General features: G+C 49.0%; 1 protein-coding gene and 1 long non-coding RNA gene across 2 annotated transcripts; one reads left to right on the top strand and one right to left on the bottom strand.

Moving 5' to 3' along the window:
- Positions 1 to 582: 582 nt before the first annotated feature.
- CIMIP1 (ciliary microtubule inner protein 1) lies at positions 583 to 8,505 on the bottom strand. Its single transcript, XM_006213995.4, has 4 exons — positions 8,390 to 8,505; positions 6,316 to 6,397; positions 4,819 to 4,920; positions 583 to 1,218 (listed from the first exon to the last, which is right to left on the bottom strand). The coding sequence occupies exons 1-4, from the start codon at positions 8,455 to 8,457 to the stop codon at positions 1,057 to 1,059; spliced, it is 414 nt and encodes a 137-aa protein (XP_006214057.1). The 5' UTR covers positions 8,458 to 8,505; the 3' UTR covers positions 583 to 1,056.
- Positions 8,506 to 8,571: 66 nt separating this feature from the next.
- LOC140687324 (uncharacterized) lies at positions 8,572 to 12,414 on the top strand. Its single transcript, XR_012061530.1, has 2 exons — positions 8,572 to 8,948; positions 10,361 to 12,414. It is a non-coding gene; the product is annotated as an uncharacterized lncRNA (long non-coding RNA).
- Positions 12,415 to 13,339: the final 925 nt, after the last annotated feature.

The following is a 13,339-nucleotide window of genomic DNA, read 5'->3' as shown; positions in this document are numbered from 1 at the left end:
AGCAAACACAGGGAGAAACTCATCCTAAGAACAGTGATGCTTGACCAGCCAAAGGGAGGGAATGCATCTCCGTGGAGGGCAGGTAACTGATGTGGCTCCTCCCACCCCGCACATCCCAGGTCTGAAGAAGGAACCAGCCTCTGCTCCTCAGATACAAAGCACAAACCAGCTCTCACAGGCCGTCTGCTGCCCTCCTACTCCCTGGGGTCCAGCTGGCAGGGGCTGTGTGCATGCTGACTGGTCTTTTCCACCCTCTTTCCCCAGCTGGATGCCCCACTCCCACCCCACACCCCCATTTGCAGGAACTGAAGCATAGCCTCAGGGACAGGCAGGGGCTGGAAATAAAATGTTGACCAAGGGGCTAATGTCAAATGTCCATGAGGGAAGGACAGTGGCTTAGTTGGCCAGCTGGGCTGCTGTCTGTGTTTCCATGGGGTGGCCTGACCAGGTAAGTGGGGAAGGGATCCTGTGGAGCACTTGGGAAACCCGTCCCCTCCAGGGACTCCTCACTCAGCGGCGAGTCTTCGGCTCATTTCTGCTCTAACACTGTTGAAGTATAGCACATACTCTGGGAAAGGAGTGTCGAGGGATCCTTAAAATGCTTTATTCCTCCTGAAAAACAGGCTCAGGGGTATTTGGGTACAGAAACAGTTGGCCACCAATCTTTTTATAATCAGGATGGTGAGGGGTAGGGGGTGAAGGTGACATTCGAGGGTTTAGACAAACATTTAAAAATGAAATCACACTGTTTTTTTTCTAAAGCTATACCTAGACATTCCCAAAGTGTTAAAAAAAAATTTCAGAGACTCTACTTTGCCTTATTCATTGCATTAGCCCAGAATGAATATGTTACAAGAATGTTCTGGAAGGGAGGCATTGATGAGTTGAAAATGTCTGAGCGTGATTCTGTGTTTCCTGCAACAACGTCCCATGAGCAAATGTGGAGGAGAACGTCCCTCAGGGGAGACCGGGGAGCTCTTCCTTCCCTGAGCGTGGGCAGCAGGTGCCCGGTGGTCTAGCCTTCCTTGCCCCAGGGGCCGGAGTCTCCATCTGGACTCAGTGAATGCCTTGCTTCGGCCAGTTCAGCTCCTTGGCGTATGCCCCTTTGCAGCTTCTGATCTCACTGTCGTGCTCCAGACACTTGTTCAGGCCTGGCACCCCGGATCTCCAGCCGATGAAGCCCTGCGTCGTCTTTGGGAATGGGGGGGATGGAAGCACCTGGAAGATAAATGCAAGGGGTTTGGTTGCCGTGGGCCACAGACACATGATGTGTGTCCATGGAGGCGTCAGGATTGGTGCATGGGCCTGGTGTGGAAAAGACAGAACCACGGTACTGGCACAAAAATAGACACATAGATCACTGGAACAGAACACAGAGCCCAGAAATGAGCCCACAGACTTGTGATCAGTTAATCCCTGACAAAGGAGGCAAGAATATACAATGGGGAAAGAAGCCTCTTCGGTAAACGGTGTTGGGAAAACTGGACAGCTACATGCAAAAGACTCAAACCGGACTACGTCTCAGATCGTACACAAAAATGAACTCAGATGGATTAAAGACAAATGGAAGACCCGAAACCATAAAGCTTCTAGGAGAACTCATAGGTGGTACACTCTCTGACATCGGTCTTAGCAATGTATTTTTTGGATATGTCTCTGCAGGCAAGAGAAATAAAAGCAAAAATAAACAAACGAGACTACATCAAACTAAAAAACTTCGTCTGCACAGAAAAGAACACTATCAACAAAACGAAAAGGCCGCCTACTGAACGGGGGAAGACATTTGTGAATGAAGTATCCAATATTAAGGGTTAGTATCCAAAATGCACAAAGAATTCTTACAGTTCAGCATCAAAACAACAAACAACCTGATTTAAACATGGGGAGAGGACCTAAATAGACATTTTTCCAAAGAAGATGTACGAGTGGTTAACAGTCACACGAAAAGATGTTCAAAGGCATTAATTGTCAGGGAAATGCAATCAAAACCACAACGAGGCATCACGTCACCCCTGTCAGCATGGCTATTATCAAACAGGTTCCCTTTTCTCCACATCCTCTCCAATGTTTCTTTATCTTGGAATGCTTAGCACATTTAATTTACGACCTCTAGTAAAATATATTTTTTTTCTGGTAAAAGAGCAAAAAGGAGGAAAATTAATGTGCAGAAATACCAAATATTACGGCCCGCAGTGACCTTTATAAAATATATGGCACTATTGTTAGATGGTATCCTGGCAGTTAGACACCTTCCAGCTTTGATTAGAAAGCTTTATGATACGTGTGTACACACACACACACACACACACACACACACTCACATACCTCAAACCATAGACACCATAGAAGTGAAAAGCAATTGAATCGAATTAAAAACCAAAAGGGAAACGGGACCCCAACTGAATGGAAAAAAAATTGCGTTTGTCAATTCCTTGAAATTTGGAAACATTTTGGAAAAAGAGGGTAAATGTTTGCCCAGGTTTCCTCCCTCTGTTTGAAATAACCTCCTGATCTGCTCTTACAGGATGATTTGAACCAAGACCGCAGTGAGGAGTACTTGTGGAGCAGAGCTGAGATGGACAGGTTTAATATGCTTGGATTATGAGCTCACGCTTAGCTCAAAGGCTGTCTGAGTGAGGTGGAGGCGGGAGGGGACGGTCCTAGTTGGCCAGCTGCCACCGGGGGATGAAGCCCCTTAACATCTGTTCTTGATGAAGTATGAAAATTAATCTCTGGAGAGGCCACATGCCGGGAGGGTCAGGAATCAATGCCAGAGGGGCCAGCGTCCTCCAGCCAGCAAGGTCTCCTGGGTGCTCGTCCAGGGGAGAACCTCAGAAACCCACCCACTAGCTTTCAAGTCTATCCCTAACTGGTAAAAGAAGTGCAGTCAAAAACCACCCTGGATGTCACATTTCTCCCACCAAGTTGGCAAAGAGATGAAAACAACCGCCATTAACAATTAAAGGCATTGTGGGAGCACCCTCGTTCATTCTCCATGATGGGCAACACTGTTGTTATCCACGAAAATGAAATCTACGAATAATAAAAATGCAAACACTCTGAGCTGACAGTCCATCCCTGGGCATTTATGCTAAGACATTCCGACACCCACATACGTACACACCAGTGTGAGTGTCAGGGAGGCAACACAGCCCTATCTGTAATAGCAAGTAACTGGACGCCGCCTACGTGTCCATCCACGGGGGGCTCATTCAGCCACGGCCCCTCTGCGCCGGGGAAGACTGCTCGGCAGCTTAAAAGAATTAGGTGGCTCTGTGTGTTCTGAGATGCAACAACTTTGATGATAAACCGCTAAGAGAAAAAAGATACATAAAAACACGTACAACCTGGTATAATCTGTGGACAAAAAAAAGGCTAGAGACCCACATACCCACATCCCATCTTGGAAGAGTGCGGAGCCACTGGGGAAAACGGCTCCTGGGAGCAGGGGAGGGAGGGCGGCTTTTCGCAGCACGCCCTTTGGGTAGAGAATACCTATTAAACCATAACTGTATCTTTTTGGTAAAAACTTTTATTTTTCTTATTCATTTTTTTCCTACATTTTTTTTAAAGCCCAGTATTTTATTTTTGTTTTTTCTTGGGGGGGATGGAATTAGGTTTTATTTATTTTTTACGATTATTTTGTAACAGAGGTACTGGGGATTGAACCCAGGACTTCGTGCACGCCATGTACATGCTATACCACACCCTGCCCTTCTCCTAAGCAGAAGCTCACACAGGAGGACACCATGTTCCGTTTTGTTCCAACCCCAGGGCACTTCCTGTCTTCTCCCTCCAGAAGGAGATTCCGTTCTGATCTCCAGGAGGGGATGCTTCCCCTGAAAGGATGCTGATTCTGGTCGCAGCTGCCTGGCTGGAGCAGGTACCGGGGCAGAAGGAGGGGTCTATCTCCACCAGGGCAAGGCATGTATGGGGACCGCTGGTGGCTGGGAGAGACGGAGGATCCCTCACCACCGTGTCCCCTTCTGGGGTGGAGATGGGGGTAGGGAGTTGGATTAAAACCCACATTTAAAACCCAGCCCTGCTTCCCATCCCTCCTGGTCTGTCTGCTGGGCAGCTCTGGGGGTCCAGTCAGGGTGTCCGTGAGCAGAGCGAGCTCCCCATGTATGTGGGGGGGTGTGTATTTCACTGAACAACCACTACGTTTCTGGGCACCTATCCCAATAAACTTATCGATGGGGAGCAAACACTGTGTCTACAAGGGTGTTTCTTAAAGGTGTGTCCTCATCAGACCCTGAGGGCATGTCAGGAGCCTAACTTCCGCACCCCTGGCCGCCTTCATCCTGAGTTTTTGTCCCCTCTCCCCATCAGGACACAGAACTGCGTCTTTCTCCAGGGCTGGGCAGAGGGCAGAACTCAGGGTTAAAAAGACAGGCCCGTGAGCCTAGACCCAGGGATGTACAGAGCTCAGCAGTTCCTTGAGGCATCTGCCCCAGGTCCACAGCTGGCTGGCTCAGGTGGGAACATCACCTGCGTCTTCCCCACCGGGTTGTCCCATCGCTCACTCAGTAACCAGAGCGATCTTTGAACAAGGCAATTCTCAGCACACCGCAGCCCTGCTTCTCCTGAAAACTGGGCTCAAATCCCAGCTCCTTCCTCTGGCCTTCAAGGGCCTGCGCATGTAGGGACCAGTGACTGGCCGTGTCACCCGTGGAAAGGGTGTGGAAAGCTGCCTCCCCACGGGCCGGGCACTGCTGTTATCCATCCCGTGGGGATGGCTTGGCCCACCTGGAGCAAACACCATTCCTGGTGGGGCAAGTTCTTGCTTAAACAAGTATTTAAAGAATCTTTTCAAACCTTGATGTGTTTCTCCACCGGGGTCACTGGCCGGATGTGGAACCGCCCGGGAAGCTCGATTTTGGGCTTCGGGGTGCTGGGCTCTTCCTCACACTGGATCAACTGAAACACAATCCCCAGAGATGGGCCCCGCAGGCTGAGGCCGAGGAAGTGTCCTCTCATCCTCCCCCCAGAACAACACACTTTAGAGGTGACAGAGGCAGGGCTCAGATCACAAAAGGGACGGAGAGGGGACTTGCACTCAGGCCAGCTCAGCCCCAGGCTCTTGCCAATTTATATTCCCAGCACGTAATCTGAGAACACTTTACAAGTTATGGACGCAAACTAAAAAATGCTAGCAAGGTTCCAGGACCAATCTTTAAAATATCAGTGGAGAGTGCCCATCCCCCACCTTTTAATTTTTAAAGCAGTTTTGAACTCTTTGAAAACCTGATTTAATTACACATAAAGAAGATTAATATAGACTCTTCTGCATATTACATTAATAAGGACTCATTTTATGCATAACATTTCAAATTGCGTAACTCTCTAAGTATTTAAAAAAACTCTTTAAGAATGGCATAATTTCAGAGCTAGTGGGATGGGGTGAATTACAAATGGGTTTACGCTGCCTTGAATCATGAATGTTTTGAATGAATGATGTGGCTTTTATGCAGTTCTGCGTCTCTCCAAAGAAATGTGGCTTCCTCATGTTGGGTCCTGGGGGTAGTTTGAAAGGTTGCAAACCGCCAGCTGCCATCTCAGGGAAGCCCACACAAGCATTGCGTGGACCTGTGTGGTGTTTTATAAATCTGAGCCACTATTCTAGACTCAGAAGATTTCACGAAAGCATGTGGATTTCCGGACTCTCCTGAACAATCAGAATATGCAGCTAGTTTCTTTACCTGGGATCGTTCAGCTGGGCTGGTGGTGGCTGCCTCTGGATGGGGTCAGTGGTCTCTTTGCTGGTGTCCCCACACACACCTGGTCCTCTCCCCCGTGTCTGTTACCTATTTCGTGCAGGAAATACCCATAGCATTTTCCTAACAATCCCTCAAGTATTCATTGGCTTCTCCTCTCATTCCGTCTGAACCTCATAGTCACTCAGTGAGGCAGTGAGGACCATCACCCCATTTTACAGATGGGAGGTCTGAGGCCAAGCGACCTTGGGATTGGCTAGAATGGCTCTCCCCTTGGTGCCTCCCTTTATTAACTGTGTGACTTTGTACTTCTTTGAGCTCAAATTCCTAACTTGGAAAATGGGCATCCAACAGCACCCCCCTCTGCACAGGGGTCGTCATGCGGACTAAATGAGCTGGTTCAGAGGAGGCACCTAGAACGTGCCTGGCACATTCTCAAGAAACTCGTGAACAGCAGGAACCTTCAGGGGTCAGAGCCAGCCGCCTTCACCGACAACACGCTCCTTAATTTTATTCTTGCAAATTATACACTTCATAACCGTTTATTCTTAGAAACGATTGATTCTATAACTTCTGGGCTCATAAAATGTACATTTACCTCCTCAAGGGGGGTTGTTAAAAATCCCCAGTTCTGGGCCCAGTTTTGCCGGGCTTCGTTTTCAGCCTTCAGGCGATATTTCCTGCAAAAGAAAGCTCTTAAGTGCTGGACAACATTCGAAAAGGGTTAAAGTCGCAAATCCTGAAAGGTCCACTGGGGAGGATTTTCCACTCTTCACCGCACGCGGACTGGATGATGATTTTGTGCCGGGGAGGGAGTGCGAGTGCCTGTCGCTGAGGACGTCTCACCACTGCGGGGCAGACACGTGTCTAAGAACCAGAGATGCTGGTTGGATGGTACCTCTGGGAGCAGACAGGACTGGGCTGATTCTGCATGAGGGGTCCTCTAGGTACTAGACTCCTTATTTGGGGGGCCCCTGTGACTCACAGTGATGGGCATGTGTTAAAGCATTATGGACGTACCTCTGTTTTCAGAGCAATGCCCAGGGTAGAGGGAGTGAGGCACTGAAGTGAAAATTTAAGATGCCCAGTCCCGTGTTCCTGCAAGTGCAGAGCTGGCACTTGCATGACCTTAAGATCGAGCCCCCCTTAAATACTGTACCCCAGGTGCCTCACTCACCCCACCCTAACCCGGCCCTGCTTTTGCTCCACATTAAATATAATCTATATATAACTACCTGTGAGCTGATGGAGTTGCAATTGAAGAGCAGGTGTGTTACATTTTGCAAAAATATAAGTAAACATTTATTCACCTTGATTTTCAAATTTCCTTGCCTATTTTGGAAAAAATATCTGCACCTCACCCCCTGCTCCCCCCTCCACCTCCTGCCCCATGTCTCAACAGTTTCAGATGCCCTGGCCAAGCTCTTTCCCTGGGCACTGAGCATCTAAAGCAGAGATTTTCCAATGGAGATGTAACATGAGCCAAAAATATGAGCCATATATGTAATTTCAAATTTTCTAGTAGCCAGATTTTTTTTAAAAGTATAAATATACAGGTAAACTTAATTTTGGTATCACGTTTTGGGCGTATGAAATTTTGGAAATCTGACATTTTATGTTTACAGCTCATTCCAGTTTGGAATAGTCACATTTCAAGTGCTCAAAAGCCACTTTGGACATGGGATAGAACAGGGTAAGGGCTTAACTGGCTCTGTTCACACAAGAGGGGCTGTCTGATTTGGGTCTTGGAGGATGAGTAGGAGTTTGGTGGGGAAGGGAGAAAAGGGCATGTTAGGCAGAAGGAACAGACCCTGCTATTGTAGTATTTCCTATTGCAGGTACTAGGATAAAGAATTAAAAAAAAATCGCCATGTATTTTATGGCAAATAATACTTGCTCTCCATTTTCAAGAGTGATGTAAAGTTTCCTATAAAAATAAGTTTTTTAAAGTGAAATAAAGCCAATTTAAAGAAAAATATGAAGTGACTATTACAGGGTTTATAAGGAAATGGTAAGAGTCATAGCAATGACATATAGGATAACTGAAGTTTAAAAGGTTAGTGATGGTTTGTTGGCGCTAATATTCACTTACTTGCATCTAAATTAGTAACTTCCCATATTGGTTAAAACTTCAAAGAGACGGGATACTATTCAGCAATGGGATAGAATGCCAAATAAAAACATCCATTATAAATGTCCACTGAATAGAAATCTTTTAGAAAATTGATCTATTCTTTACAATAAAATTTCTTGTTACTTGAAACACCAAGACAAGCAAGGATGTAAAGTGCTCTCATTCGAACTGAATGTAGCTCTCATTCGAACTGAATATTACGATTTTTTTTTAAAAAAATTGATAAATCTTAAAAATAAGCACACATCAGTCGGCTCTCAGCAAGGAAAGCTTTGCAGAGGGTTGTAAAGCCAGATGCAAAATCTTTCAGGCCTTTGTGGTGTGCATCAGAGAAGAGAAAGATAGAAAGGCTCTCTTGTGGCCCTGGCGTCCCGAACACCGCTCCCTTTCCGCGGATCCCCTGACCACCCCCAGCGCACGCTCCTCGCGTGCAGAGGACTACCTCCAGGACTTGGTGGGGAAAAGCGAGGCCTCCAGGTGCGCGCACGTCGGGTAGGAACGGCCCCCGCCCACTGGGTTACCGAATCCCGGGCGTTACCAGATCTCGTCCTGCGCCACGAGGTTCATGCGCTCGGCCGCCTCCGTGCCGATGGGTTTCTGTGCCATGGGGCCTGGGGTCTCGGCTCGCCGCGCGGGCACTGGCCCTGGGCTCCGCGTCTCGCGTCGCCTGGGAGACCGGTTGCCAAGCAACGCGGGACGCGGAGGCGGAGACGGCGCCGCTCCTGGCGGGGCTGGGGCCGCTGGGCTCTCGCGGGCTGTGTCCGTGCGCCCGCTGCCAAAGTCGGTCCGCAGCTGCGCTCTTCGCCCGTCTCCCAGCCCACCTGCCTGGCACCGGGCTGCAGCAGCCTCCTCCTCTGCACAAAACCTTGAGGAAACCTCCAGACCTTATGCCTTCTCCTTTAAAATTTAGACCTGTCACGTAACTATACACACCAGGTGTACCCACCCTAGAGTACCGAGCTTCATGGATTCTGTCACGGAGAACACACCCCTGTAACCACCGCCTGGGTTAAGAAATAGGACGTTCCAGTCCACCCCAGCTCCGCCTTGTCGACTTCTCTTGGCAGAGATTTGTTTCACCACAACGTGAGCTTTGTGTAAGTGGAATCATTCCCGTGTCGGTTTTGCCTGGCTTTCTTGGCCCAGTGCTACATTTGAGAGGTTCATCCATCTCTCTGTGAGCAGCGGGAGTGTGTTCACTTCCATTCCGGGAGAGTGTTCCCTTCTGATGCTGAGGGCACGGGGGTTGAGTTTGGGGCCACCACGACAATGCTGCTGTGATTTCCCGCATGTGGCTTGTGGAGAATACACGCCTGCCCTTCTGTTGGCATCCATTCTTTATAACCATCTCCAAGTGGAATGCAAAGATAATATTGCCTCGGGACCCCGGACCCCGCACCCCACACTATCTCGTTTATGCCTATGGACACCAATCCCTCATCATTGGGGTGCTCAATTGGTGTTTGTTGACTGAATCATTGACCCCCACCCCCCAGGCTTCCATCACATCACATTGTCATAGGTCTGGGACTGAAAAATGTGTCAAAAAGAAAACACTAAGAGCATCAGCGGCATAGGGCCGGGGACTGTTCCTCTACTCTGGCGACCACGGAATGTGCGGCTGTCCAGAGCCTCGTGGGCCTGAGAGGAGGCAGCATGCTTCCGCTGACCTACAGGCCATCTCCCAGATACTGAGCAAGACCTCTCTAGAGGACATGGCACTTGTATCTCCTCACTGGGTACCAATGACTCTCCCAGCTTGTGTCTCCACCTCCCTATCCCTAGCCTCCTCCCTCACCTGCAGGTCTGTGCTTTGATGGGGGTGTTGGGAGGATGTGTTTTCCCCTCTCAATGACGTTCCCCACATTTCAGGTGTGTGATGCTCTACATTGCTGCTGGAAATGCTGGGTAAAGGGCTAGAACTGGGATGGTCCCAACTGCTGCCCCAGCCCAGATAGTGAGGGGGCAGGCAGGGGCTCAAGTGGGAGCCACGGGGATTCAGCAGTGAATGTGTAGCTTGCCAGGGCCATGGCTGAGCAAGCCGGCCCGCTGGGCTGGACTGCCACAGGTGGACAGGTATCCAGGTGCGCCTGGGGTTTTCTTCCCAGCCTTTTCTCTGAGGTCGCCATTCCTACAAAGGGAGGGAAGGTATCCTGGGAAGGACTGTGAATAGTGGATGGCTGGGAAGAAAAGAGGAGCCATCTTGCAGAGCAGGCAAAGTGCAGCTCTTCTGGGATGCTTCTAAGATGATTCTGTTAAAATGACTAATTAAGAATAAATTTGTAGCAGGGGAGGGTATAGCTCAGTGGTCGAGTGTGTGCTTAGCATGCGTGTGGTCCTGGGTTGGATCCCCAGTACTTCCGTTAAAAAATAATAAATACATGGATAAATGAATGAATGAATGAATAAACCTAATTGCCTCCCTCTTCTCAAAACAGAAAAAAAAGAAGAATAAATTCGTTTACTGAGTGTCCATGTGCCGGACACCAAGGGTTCGTTCATTCCACAGATGCTTGCTGGGCACCTCCCACATGCCCGGGGTTGCAGGAAGGAACAAGACGGACAGAGTCGTTGCCCTCCTGGGGCTGGCTCGCCTGGAGGGAAGACAGACGATGAAGCAAATGAAGACAGATAAACAGAGGCACACAGCACAATGCCAGGGAGAGACGTGTGCTGCCCAGGAAGTGAAATCAGGGAAGGAGGCTAAAGGAGAGTCAAATGAAGGGGTTTGGAAGGGACTGTTCTAAGTTGGTGATCAGGGAAGGCCTCTCTGTGGACGGAATGTCTGCACACAGATCTGGTGAGGGAGGGCCCCGTACAGAGGGATCGGAGGAGTTCTCCGTGGAGGAGGGAAGTGCAGGGCAAAGGTCCTGAGGTGGAACCAGCCTGGGGTGTTTGAAGACCACTAAGGAGGCTGGTGCAGCTGGAAGTTTCTCTGGAAAGTGTCAGGTGCAGAAATGGAAAAGCAAGCACGTCTTCTAGGAGTTCAGTTAAGAAGGGGACATGGGTATGAATGCAGCCACATGATAATGCAGCCTACAAGATAAAAGCATGAGCGAGCCCCAGATGAGGCAGAAAAGTGCAGAGGAGGCGATGAGTGAGTGGGGTTTTGAAGGATAAAGAGGAATTTGCCAGTCTTGCCCATTCTCCTTAGAAATATCTGCACAGGGCACCCTGGAGGACGGGTCCGGGGTGAGGAGTAGGTAGAGAATGGTGGTTAAGTTTACAGGCTTTGGGATTGGATGTGGGCTCAAATCCTGGCTCCGCTGTGGACCATCTCAGTGATCATGGGCAAGCCGGGTAACCTCTCTGAGCCCCAGTTTCCTCACCTGTAACATGAGCTGATAGGGATCTTAGGAGGCTGTGAGGAGCAAATGAAAAGGGCTCCACACAGTGGCTGGAGGACTGGTCCTCACCAGGAATGGAGAGTGCCACCCAAGGAATGGCATGCTGGTAGCCTTTGCTCGGGAGGGGGTCCTCAGCCCAAGAGACAAACACAAAAGTCCCGGGGACAGTGTGGGCAGATGGAAATGGGGCTTTGAGTGGAACTGGGGCTGGCTTCTTGAAGATGTCAGTTTTGAAGATGAGGCTGTGGACGGTCAGGGGACTGGGCTGGAAGGCAGGGTTCCTTCTTTCTTGAAACGTGAGAGAGGAACCAGCCCTACACTCTCCTGGGACTGCTCCCCGGGCCCTGCCCTGAGGCCCCTGCAGTGACGTAGTGACCATCATGGCGCCAGCATTCACTGGCTGGATGCTTCCCACAATCTGACTTCATGGAGATTCATGAAATTTGTGTAGGAGGGATTCATTTGTGACCGTTTCACAGAAGGAAAAACTGGCTCAAACCATAAGTGGAAGAGAAAGGATTTGAACCAAACCCCAAAGCCCTCCCCCCAGTCTTACCATAAACTTTTTCCTTAGAGGATGGCTCCACATTCCCAGGGGTGGGACCCTGCAGGAGGGTGGGGGAGTCAACATATCCTGGTCTTCCTGTCTCCTTGACCAGTCCTCTTCTCTCTGGATGAGTTCCGAGTGGCTGAAGCTTAGCTGTGCGGGTTGAATCTGATCAGCAAACAGCAGGCGGGAAAGCAGCTCAGTTCTGGCTTCTCCAAGGTGACGTCTGTAGAAGGCGAGGTTTCTCCTTGCTGTGCTTCAGGCAGGCGGAGCTGGTAGAAGACCGAGATCATGCAGGACCCCGAGATGCCAGCTCCCTGGACTTTCCTGAAGGCTCCTTCCTGACTGATGGGGACCGACTTGCTTCAATTAAGTGTGAACAGAGCCTGGACTCGCTGTCAAGTTGGAGTGTGCATTATTAATCCTTAATTAGCATAACCACCAGCACCTTCTATCAGTAGGGTTGCAAGATTTAGCATATGGAAATACAAGACTTCCAGTTAAATTTGGATTTCTTACAGCATACCTATACTATACTTATACTAAGAAATTATTTATTGTTTATTAAATTCAGCTGGGTGTCCTGTACCTTATGTGACTACCCTACCCGCTGTGAACGTCTTCATCAGTGTGCCTACCATGCTCAGCGAATGAATGCATTCACATAGATGAAATTCTATTTATTTTTTTATTTCTGGTGGTCTGTTTTTCTGTGCTTTATATAGATCCATATCCTTCTGTCCTGGTTCTAGGGGTTGAAACCTCCTCCCTATGATATTTGAAACACAAAATTCATGGACACAACTTCTTCCCCTGATGCTTTGATTTTATTTGGCAAAAGTGTTTTGCAGCATAGATTTCCAACAGGAAGTTTGAAGGGAGAGCTGAGGGAGAAAACAGACTTGTTGATTATACGTGGGAAACGAAGGCAGTGTTTACAGCTTGCAGAAGGTTTGCCATGTTCCTGGATATTAATATTTTTGGCCCTCTCTCAGCACTCTGGGACCATCGAGTTTTTAGTTTTTATTTTTTTTCCCTCTTGCTGTTGCTTTACAAAACCTTTCAACAAGGGAGCCAACTGCTTTCTTTTAGTTTTTAAGCTTAAACAATTTTCTTTTTTATTGTATACATTTTTTTTTAACCAAAGAAGGCTTTGTGCGGTGAGCGGCCCCTGCCAGCCAGCGTGCCTTTCTCTCAGCGCGGGTGGTTATGACCCCGACTGCGCCACAAAGATGTGGAGGCTTGAACTGAAGGTGCCAATTTGCAGGGAATGTGCTTGATGGCTTCACCGAGCTTCAGTGTAAGGAGCTCGAAAGTTCTAGCCTTCACACACCCATCATGCTCTCCTTAGTCACAGTGAAAAAAACGCTTCTCTTATTTCACAAAGAGTCTACACTCCACACACCTAAGGTAACAATTAACATTATTCTCTGAATCTTATTGTGGAAGAAAGCAAGCTCCCGCCCCCTGTCCCCGCAGCGCCCCGGAAGCCTCCCTCCCGAGCCTGTCCTCAGTCTGGGCTTAATGATCCATCACTGCTCCAGTCAGAGACCGCGCACCGCGCCGGGGTCAGGGGACGGTCTGTCCTGCGCTT

This window comes from Vicugna pacos, chromosome 19, assembly GCF_048564905.1.
Source record: "Vicugna pacos chromosome 19, VicPac4, whole genome shotgun sequence".
NCBI classification, from domain to species: Eukaryota; Metazoa; Chordata; class Mammalia; order Artiodactyla; family Camelidae; genus Vicugna; species Vicugna pacos.
The sequence above is the reverse complement of the archived record's forward strand: the minus strand, read 5'-3'. Positions and strand labels throughout refer to the sequence as shown.

Coding starts and splice junctions, on each gene's coding strand:
- CIMIP1 (XM_006213995.4), bottom strand. CDS start 8,457: ATGGCACAGAAACCCATCGGCACGGAGGCGGCCGAGCGCATGAACCTC. Junction 6,398..8,389: donor GTGGCGCAGGACGAGATCTG/GTAACGCCCGGG, acceptor TTTCTTTTGCAG/GAAATATCGCCTGAAGGCTG. Junction 4,921..6,315: donor TAACAACCCCCCTTGAGGAG/GTAAATGTACAT, acceptor ATTGTGTTTCAG/TTGATCCAGTGTGAGGAAGA.